The 10,743-nt window shown below is 42.5% G+C and overlaps 1 protein-coding gene across 1 annotated transcript; it reads left to right on the plus strand.

Moving 5' to 3' along the window:
- Positions 1-252: 252 nt before the first annotated feature.
- LOC133216435 (2-oxoglutarate receptor 1-like) lies at positions 253-1,712 on the plus strand. Its single transcript, XM_061361124.1, has one exon. The coding sequence runs from the start codon at positions 673-675 to the stop codon at positions 1,642-1,644; it is 972 nt and encodes a 323-aa protein (XP_061217108.1). The 5' UTR covers positions 253-672; the 3' UTR covers positions 1,645-1,712.
- The last annotated feature ends 9,031 nt before the right edge of the window (positions 1,713-10,743 follow it).

Consider the following 10,743-nt stretch of genomic DNA (forward strand, 5'->3'; position numbering starts at 1 on the left):
TCTTCACTCTGCACTTTCAGTAGCAGTCTTTAAAAGCTTAGCTGGACCTTTTTTTCTTGTTTTTAATAGCTTTATACTCTGATGACTCCAAGAGAGCAACCTCATATTTATGGAATGAGCCTTGATTGTCAGGTTATTGGAACATCAGGTCCTGAGATCTGTATTTGAACCTGCCATCTTTCGGTTTTCATGAAACAAGAACAGCACCTCTGGTTTCATGAGCACAAAAAAATGATTAGCTCAGATTAATGTAGATAAGATATGGGTACAGTTCTACTACTGTCTAAAAAGCTAAGACTAATTCGCAGTCTTGCAAAATCTTGCCCAAAATCTCTCTAGGTCTATAAATATGTGCTTTCTACTCCTGCAGATTTCCAGATAAGCAGTAATTGTCTTCTTCAAGGTAGGAGTTTAAATAAATCAAGAGAAGAAAAATAATTATCAAAATAAAAAATAAAGGAGAGAGGAGGGTGAAGTTAAACTTTTCAGTGGGGTTACCTAGGTCAGACCTGGGTATGCTGGCAAATCCCCATTTTTACTCTATTATGCCTTGTCAAACATATACATTTGCTCCAGCAGCAAATGATGTAACTGAATGCATTTGTCCCAACAAATCAATTAAAACTAAACACCTGATTTTTTTTGTAAAGCTTTAAGAAGATCTCTGCAAACATGGCATCTGAAAGCACCAGCAATTTTACTACTCAATCAGGCCACACAGACCCATTTACAACCTGCAAGAATGAAGATTTCTCAGAAGGGAAATACTATCTCACTGTCTTTTACAGCCTAATCTTTGTACTGTGCTTCCCGGCGAACATCGTCACAATTTTTGTTTACTTTGCCAAGATGAGGCCCTGGAAAAGCAGCACCATCATTATGTTCAACCTGGCTATCACTGACTTACTATATTTAGCCACACTTCCTTTCTTTATACACTACTCTGTTAATGGAAATAACTGGATTTTTGGAGACTTCATGTGCAAGTTTATTCACTTTGGTTTCAACTTCAACATGTACAGTGGTATTATCTTCCTTAGCTGCTTCAGCATCTTACGCTTTTTCGTAGTTGTCTACCCAATTAAATTCTTTTTTGTTAAAAAACGGAGATGGGCAGTGGTGACTTCCGTAGTTGTTTGGATGATTTCCCTGGCCACCATCAGCCCCTTGGGCATCTTGATTGCCACAAGGCATGCGCAGAACAAGACAATCTGTCCTGACCTCTCTGCTGCTGCGGATCTTCAAACTAGTCGATGGTATAACTGGCTGCTGATGTTTGCCTTCCTATTGCCCTTGCTTACTGTGACTCTGTGTTACACGCTCATTATTTACACCTTAGCCACTGGGCCACACACACAGGCTTTCTACAAACAGAAGGCTCGCAGACTTGCCATTGTCATCTTAGTGCTCTTCTATGCATGCTTCCTCCCCTTCCACGTCTTTCGAGGAATTCGCCTGGAGGTCCGAGCACGACCGGTTAGCTGCCACTTGAATAACTTGATCCATGATATGTATAATATTGTTAAACCTTTAGCAGCATTAAACACCATTGCAAACTTACTGCTCTACGTAGTGACAGTAGACAACTTCCAGAAAGCAGTCCTCTCCCTCCTCAAGTTACTGAGAAACAGGTATTTGAAGTAGAACAGATTGATGCCATAAAAGTTACGGAGGAAGTGTCCAAACCTGCCCTCAACTAGCCAGGTACAACCTCCCTGCCATCAGGGTACTCAGATTAACCCTTCCAATGCCAAAGGGGGTTTAATCTGTTCTGTGTTTTGAGTTACAAATTGATCATCAAAGATAAAACTTATAAGATAAAAAGCTTTAAATAAAATACTAAAAAATTAAATGTGAAACTTCTCAGAATTTTTTCTGCATTTGCCTCCTGAATCCTTGATGTCTCTTTTGGAGAATGCACAATAGTTCTAGAAGAAATATTTGCTTATTTGTGGCTGATACAGATTCAGGGTGTGATTAATTTAATTTAATTTTAGAAACTTAGAAGATAAGTGTCTAGTTTAAGCTGGGTGCCTGCCTTTGACTCATTTCCTAAGCAATGGAGATGGATAATCTATGATTCTGTAAGACCCTCCAGAGGGTTCATCACTCTTGTCTTAGACCTGTGGGAGGTTCAACTCACCTCCCTGGAGACATTCTCAGGGTAGGTGTATGCATATAAGCTAGTCACCCCATCCTCCTTGTACAATTTCCCAATATAGTTGAGAGAAACAAGCAGGTTTAGAGTGTAATTCATGTAATTATGCTTCATGCCTACATTTGGACAAGACGAATCATGACCTAGAAGTGCCTTTTTCTCTCCATGGACCTTAAAAGGTAAGTAGATCAGACACGGATGCAAACGTTCATGCCTGTTACATAGCTGAGGCCCTGCTCGAGTACAGAGTGCAATGGAACACTCTCCAAAGGTGTCTAAAAGAGGGGCTTACGCAGTAAGATCCTGTTAAGCACTTCCAGCGATCACCTAAAGATTAATGGTACAATAATACAAGACTACTCCTATAAGTGTTTTTCCATATGAGTAGCTGTGATTTCTGGATTAACTGTAGTCTAGACGTGAGAAGTGAATGAATGCATAAATGTGCCATATCCACAGAATCATAGAATAGTTTGGGTGGGAAGGAAACTTCAAAGGTCATCTGGTGCAACGCCCCTGCAATAAGCAGGGCCATTTTCAACTGTTCCAGGTTGCTCAAAGCCCCATCCCACCTGACCTTGAATGTTTCCTTGGGTGGGGCAACTACCACCTCTCAGGGCAACCTACTCCAGTGTTTCACCATTCTCATTGTAAAAAATTCTTCCATATATCTAGTCTGAATCAACTTTCCTTTGATTTGAAACCATTACCCCTTGTCCTATCACAACAGGTCCTCCTGTATCTCCATCTCTCTTATAAGACCCCTTTAAGTACTGAAAGGCCATAACCAGGCCCCTGGAGCCTTCTCTTCTCCAGGCTGAACAACCACAGCTCCCTCAGCCTTTCCCCACAGAAGAAGTGCTCCTGTGAGTAAAACGCAGACATGGACCTGCTCCAACAGGTCCATGTCTGTCTTTTACTGAGGACTTCAGAGCTGGATGCACTACTGCAGGTGGGGTCTCACCAGAGCAGAGCAGAGGGGCAGAATCACCTCCCTTGACCTACTGGTCACACTTCTTTTTATGCAGCCCAGGATATGGTTGACTTTCTGGGTATGAGTATACATTGTTGCATCATGTTCGCTCTTTCATCCACCAGTACTGCCAAGTCCTTCTCTGCAACCCACAGACAATACAAAGTCATTTTTGCCTGTTTCTTTATTCATTGAATCTCTGTTTGGTCACATCAGGCAGCATCATGACAGTGGCAGATTGTCAGACATTGCCTGTTAGTAATGTGGGGCTTGGGGACTTTGCAACTGTGCCAGTGGAGAAGAAGACATAACTAGTTTTGCCTCACCAGGTGTTCAACACATGCATCTCATTTGATCCCCACCTCCAACAAAAAAGAAATACCTGTTTTTAGGATGATTAAAGATCCCAGCAGACAGTCCAAGATTACCTAAGCAAACAGCCTGTACTTACTACAGACCTCGATGAGTGTCACGTGTGGGAGTGCATAAGGGACAATGAAATGGGAAGGGGAAGAAACCCCATCTCAACTTCCATGAGACTCTCATCTTCTCTGAACTAATATGACACCAATCCTCCTCCCCTCCTCCACTCCTCCCCCCCATTTCTTTGCTTTTTTCATATTACTTTTTTCTCTGGCAGCCTGTGCTCTGGGATACCTCTGCAGACTCCACAAGGAACTGGAGTTAAGGCTTAAACACATCTGCAAGGAGGGAAGGTTTTGCACAGAGACTTTGTGGAGTAGCCCACAAAACCAACTCAGCTGGTGACATTTGGTTTAGAAGTGTAACCACACAAGGATGCACATTAAAAATGTTCTTTAGTCTTGCAGCAGCAGTGGAGAAGAACTTCTGCCAATTTGTCAGCTGTGTCTATTCCCAAGGGGTAAACCTGAACCTCAGTTAAACATACCATTACTTATTTATTATTTAAGCACTTTATTTAAAAACTATGACTGCCAGTAACCTTTCTTTTTATATATGTACAAATCCAATGCAAATAGCTGTCTAGAATATCCCCACAGATCCATCAGCAGATTTCCACTTTATAAATCCACCTAACCAAACATCAACCTCAGTGGCTGCTAATGGTTTGTATATGCAAACCCTGAGGAACGGAGACAAGGATGACTTAACTTGCAAGCACATGCACTAGGCTGAGATCATGAAACAGGGGTTCAGGCATTAGCTGCAAATTATGCTGAAATTTCGAATCTGCTATCTAAAGCCTTCCCAAACTTCTGTGACTTCTTGGGCCAACATCACAGGGATGGTAAAAACACCAAAATACCATGGATTTGTATAGTAGAAGGAAATTAGGGTGTTAGGTGTTTCTGAATTTTATGTAAATCTGCCAATGGAGGTACAGTGGACAATCTCACCAGTTTGTATCTTTTGTTCTACTGTTACATACCACAGCCACAAAGAAGGTGTAGTTGCTACTGCTTTTCAAAAGTGACTGGAGCAAGCTTAAACCATCTGAGCTTAAACCACAACAGAAAGCAGTCAGTTTAAGTTCCACTCCTAGTCACTTGGGAGATTCCTCATGAGAGATACAGAAATATGGGAGCAACAGAAAGGCCAAATGGCTGCATTTGTATCACTGTGTTTCTCCTCCACCATCCACAGCAGGATTGAACTGAGTACATCAGCAGTGGTGATCCGGCTCATCCCAATACCAGCAGGGCTGACAACTAATATAAACACAGAGGTGCAAAACTTCTCCAAGAGTCACCAGTGCAAATCAAGCCTCCTTGTCTTCAGCAAACACAAGTGCCTGATTTTCAGGCTGGCTCCTTGGCTCCAGAGAGGACTGGGGGCTCAGGGATGTCCCCATGCCTTGCTTTTCTTGTCACCTCCATCCTGCTCTCAAGGCAACCTCTCTCCTTCCCTGCCCAGCTGCAGCCGTATATTGGAGTTGAGGGCCTGGACCTTATGCACAAGATGTTCTGGGAGAGAGTGTTTGTGGAAGGATGACACACAGACCCAGGAAAAGCAACACATAGGGATGTACCAGAGCTTGCTACTCCTCAGAAGTTCCAAACTGATCTTCCTTGTACCTGCCCTTCCTTTTATATATGATGGAGAAACAAGCCTGTAAGTTCAGAAAGAAGTCCAACAACAGGAAAATCTTTTCCTCACATGAGTCTCGGGAATGATTCCTAGCAAATGTGCAAGTGGAAAAATGGGCTGATTTATGCCATGGGGAGTCTTCTCTGGGAGGGGAAAATATTGCTGTGCAGCTCAGGAGAGGTCAGAGACATCAATGCCACCCATCAGCCCAAGAAGGAGGGATAATCTGGCTGTGAGCCCAGTACAGAGCCATGTTGGTGCTGCTGATTCACAATAAATCAGTGCCAGGCAAGTCCAAATACTTGTCCTGGAGCTGACTGACCCTCCCATTTAACCAGAGAGAGTCAATTATTTCCCCTGACACATTTTATCCTTTTAAAATTACAAGCGCTTTGGGGCAGAAGTCTAAGTGAGTATTTGCACAGCAGGATCTGAACCCTGAATGGGCCCTCCTGGCATTATGAAAATCCAGTCAAGGGCTTCAGGCATAAAAATGTAAACAATGTTGCTACTTATCATTTGTGCATATAGAAACACATAAACACGCATATGCAGATAAACAGGCATAGGGAAGCAGCCCCTAATGCAAAAATACAACTCTTAAAATAACAGAACTATGCTGCGTTTACGCCTCTTCCTTCATATTCATTTATATTCCTTTGTATCTAAATGAATATACATTTTACTTGTTCCTTTTCTTTCCTGGAATTTGACACTGGGGACAGAAGTTGGCTGAAAAGAAATCACTTTTCAGGACAAAAAGCAATAGCTACAAAAGTAACCGCAGCAATGTACAAAATCTTCTGAAGCAGTTTTCAAAAGTTTTATACTTTCAGACATAATTTTCTGCTATATATAAATTAATAAGATTTTACTACTGATTCAAAGACCAGTCTCTAAGGATGCTGTTTTATTTATATTTAATATCAGTAGCACCTGGCTATTCAGCTTCTTTTACTTTTTTGCCATGGAAACAACCTGTATTTGCCTGTGTGATAAATGATAATGTTCTGTACTAAAATGGATTTGGATGTGTATTTAAGGGTAGGCTATTCAAGTCTGGGGCATTTGTTTGTGTAAATTTTGATGCAAATTTATATGTCAAACATTACATTAAGCTGTTTCACCCTCTTAAGGTGACCAGTTTTGCCCCATGTACTATGAAGGAACTGTTTTTTTCTCCTCTGAAAAGAATGAAAGTGTCTGTCATCCTTTTTTGTTTTCTTTTAAATTTTCTTCTTAGCAGTCATTCTGGGTAAAATTTCCTCAACTAACTTCAAATAACATATAGGCCTGGCACTGAGATAGCTATATGGAGTGTTTTTATAGTCAGCAGGGAGAAATGGGAGTTGAAGGGTCCAATTAATCCACCTCCTAAGGTGGAACAGATGAACTTTGCCGTAGAAGTGCCTGTACAGGGAGTCAGTGGTGTCCACACACTGGACTTCAAGGCTGAAGCTTTCGCATGGTGAATCTGCTCCTCTGCATCTCACCTGTAGGCTGATTGTTGTTTCTATATGAGAAGCTTGGCAACAAAAAGAAGTGCAGGTTTTGATATTCTGACAAGTTTTCAAGTATATCTGCAGGGCACTTCAGTGATTTTTTTACAATGATGTTTTCTGGATCAGCATTATCTTCAGGTAACCCAGTTTAAGAAGTATGGATTATATTCATGTGCCTTGCTGAATGGGAGGCTACAGTTATGCAGAAAAGAGGAATACTGTATGTCTCCTCTAGATGTATTTTATATATTAAGATAATATATAAGAGAACACATGGAACTGTGAAGAAGTAAAAATAAGTGTAAAAACTTTTAAGGACAAGACCCAGCCCAAATATATGGTACATGATAGTTGCCCCAAGTTCTTCCCCCATAACCAGTCCTCAGGGAGGATTCCACCCTCCCTTGCATACACACACAGGGAATGACACCCCATTTAAGGGGTTGATTCACTTGTGCAAGCCAGTGCTGGTAGGACTCTGCTGCATGGGGGAGTGCAGGGAGGGCCAAGGGAGGGGACTGCGCTAGTGTTTAGGTTTGGGAGTCACAGATTGGCAAGAATGGAATTGGGAAAAAAGAAAGAGCCTGGTCAGTTACAAGGAAAATGCAGAAGAATTTAGCTTACAGGATTTGGACATGTATGAGAAGTTATGAGTGGAAAATAAATAAAATAGGCAGGCAGACATCACAAGGGAAGAAGAGAAAGGCTGGTGTGTCCACATAGGTACACACACAGTTAAGAGCCAGAGAAGCAGTTCAGAGGGGTTGTAAAACCCACACAACCACCCCCCCAAAAACCAAACACAACTCATTCTTAATACTTAGTAATCTCTAAGCTACACGTGTGGTTAAAAACTGACACAGTTGAAAATTTGTCTCAGTTGCACCCAAGCAATGTCCACATCAAAGGACACAATACAAAAATATCCTCAATTTACACAAGGATAATGCAATGTAATGGCTTACACAAACATTTTGATATGAACACAGAGGAGAGAGCTATGGAAGGATGGATGTGACTTATTCCTCTGTCATGAAGCCTTCACTGTCTTGTTGATCAAACTGTTTTTACACTGCCTGTAAATGTCCATGTCCACATTACCTTTATCCTTTAAAATTTACAGACACATGACTATCAACCACAGCAACAAATCAGAAGAAGGTTAGAAAGCCTCATCTACTCACAAGATCCATTTTCAAATAATCTGCCTTAGCTCTTCATAATCTAAGTTTATTCAGACACCCAAAAGGGCTCATAAATACAAGTCATTCTGATAAATCTTCCCATCTTGCTTACAGTGCTGTCTCCCTAAAAGTGTTGTGCTTTTCCGCCACCCTGGGGATCCACGTGAGATCACAAACTGGAGAGACCCCCTCTGCAATCCAACACAGCAGATTGTTGGGTTTATTGCAACTGTGCATGTAAATCCATGCTCAAGATGGGACCTAATGTCTGCCTACAGCTCACAGGGTGGAAAATCAGTGGCCAAAATGTTAAGTCCCTCCATGAGAAAGGCATGTACCCTTGAAGATGGGGAGAAAAGGCTCTCTTTATCCATCCACAGCTCTGACCCATCGTTTAAGCTCATCCATTTACTTGGTCCTGCTTCCAGTTAGTGGAAGGTGGTAGGAATGTCTGAAGGGATTTGTTTCCTCCTAAGCTAGCTGGCATAAAGCATCCATGGAGCCTCATTTCCAGGCACCTGGACATTCACAGGTTATAGGTCTGCATGCAGACAACACCAGGGAATCAGAGAATGGTCTGTGTTGGAAGGTGCCTTCAAAGATCATCTAGTCCAACATCTTTCAGTAGATCAGGATGATCAGAATTCCATACCTGACCTTGAACACTTCCAGGGATGGGACATCCAGATCCTTCTCTGGACAACCTGTTGCAGTGTATTATTCATACAGGGAAGCTAAACTGGACGTGACTACATCACACTCAAAGCATACAGAAAAGCTCAGCCCTTGGGCTTAATCCGGTGAGACCAAAGGCATTTCAGCCTATCTTTTGCAAACAGGCATAGCTCACAGTCCATACAGGGGAACAGGGTCTGCAGTGTCACCCTGCCATTCCCAGCTGCTGTGACAGACACCAGCCAGCTCCCTACCTGATTCCTTATCTGTCCCCCCAAAATGTCATGGGGAACCTCTTCTTCTTCCTGGAACCCCTTATTTTCAGGTTTGCCTTCATTAATTGCTTGCACACCGCATAATCCATTTTGCTTCTATTTTAACATGAAGATTTACATATTACCCATCTTTCATTTCTGAGGCAGTGATCATTTGTCACAAAGTATGTATCTCTATAAATACAACCATGTGATTGTCACACTGAGGTGTCTGGTAGAGGGTTTTCCAACACAGACTAATGACACAGGGGCTAACTGGGGCCACCACTGACTGCTCTTGCCTCATCACTAAGACGGTTATTTGAGTATAACTACTGACTTGGCGGCAAGGTCAATGGAAAAGGACCAGAGCAGTGATGAATACTGATCTAGGAGAGTTCCCAGCTTGTACCAATATAATTCAACTCTTCAAGCAGCTTCATCAGGACTTGTTCCTTGCATATGCTTTGCAATCACCAGCAGCAGTGGTTATCAGAAGATGTGCTTCTCAGGCATGTGGAAAGTACCATGCCAAAAGCACCCCTTGGAGCAAGAGAGTTTATTTACTTTATTCTGGGAGGACAAATGGTTTGTTAAATCTGGCTGCAGCTGTCATAGGGTAATTAACGTGTGACTGTTAATTATCTGTGATTATCTGTTAATTATTGTAATTATCTGTGACTGTTATTTGAATAAGTACCTTCATCTGCCCCCCAAATTGCACACCAGTTACCTAGATTTGTCACCAAAAGATAAATGAATCCTATCTTCAAATTCATGTTTCATATGCTACCCTAGAAAACCAAATGCTAAGCTTAATTAGCTCCTGGACTAATTGCTTAATTTTATTAAAAAAAATAATTATATCCTCTAAAGAATTCCTAACCAAGCATCTGGAAGACTACTGTTCATCTGAAAGGTACTAATAAGCCACCAGCAGCAGGTAAGTAAACAACAGATATGGTGCCTGGGCACACAGCCTCCCTCTGGTACGACACCAGAGTCCACACGCTTACTTACTGCAACAGGGAGTGTTCTTTTTCCAGTAAGAAATGGACTTGAAGGTTGACAAAAGGTCCAATAAACACATTCTGAAACTAAATATTGGGTTCACTGATATGGACTCAAATCACAGAATCATAGGTTAGGGCTGGAAAGGACATTATGATCATCTAGTTCCAAGCCCCCTGCCATGGGCAGGGACACCTCACACTAAGCCATGTCACCCAAGGCCAAGGCTCTGTCCGACCTGGCCTTGAACACTGCCATGGATGGAGCATTCACGACTTCTTTGGGCAACCCATTCCAGTGCCTCACCACCCTCACAGTAAAGAACTTCCTCCTTATATACAATCTAGAATTCCCCTGTTTAGGTTTGAAACTGTACTGTTTGTCCTATCACTACAGTCTCAGATAAAGAGTCCCTCTCCAGCATCCTTGTAGGCCCCCTTCAGATACTATGAGGTCTCCATGCAGCTTTCTGTTCTCCAGGCTTAACAGCCCCAACTTTCTCGGACTGTCTTCATACAGGAGGTGCTCCAGTCCCCTGATCATCCTCATGGCCTCCTCTGGCCATGAGTTCCATGTCCTTTTTAAAATTGAGGACACCAGAACTGTACACAATACTCCAAGTGAGGTCTCATGAGGGCAGAGTAGAGGGGCAAGATCAATTCCTTTGACCTGCTGGAACCCACCCTTCTGACTCTACCTTTTCCCCACGGCCCTGCTCTTCCCCCACCTAGGGAGGTCACTATTCCTTGATCGCTTTCTTCTGGAACCCACCCTTCCCTTTTGGTACCAACTCGGGACACCGTGTGAATTGGCATCAAGCTGTCCCTTCACAGCTTCTCCTGTTCCTGCCTCCAATTACTACAGCTTTTGCAACAGCATCGCTGCTGCAGTTCCCTGCAGCGTGTCTCCCTTTGCC

This window comes from Neopsephotus bourkii, unplaced genomic scaffold, assembly GCF_033783945.1.
Source record: "Neopsephotus bourkii isolate Nb327-2 ecotype Australia unplaced genomic scaffold, CSIRO-AGI_Nbou_v1 NB_1052, whole genome shotgun sequence".
NCBI lineage: Eukaryota > Metazoa > Chordata > Aves > Psittaciformes > Psittacidae > Neopsephotus > Neopsephotus bourkii.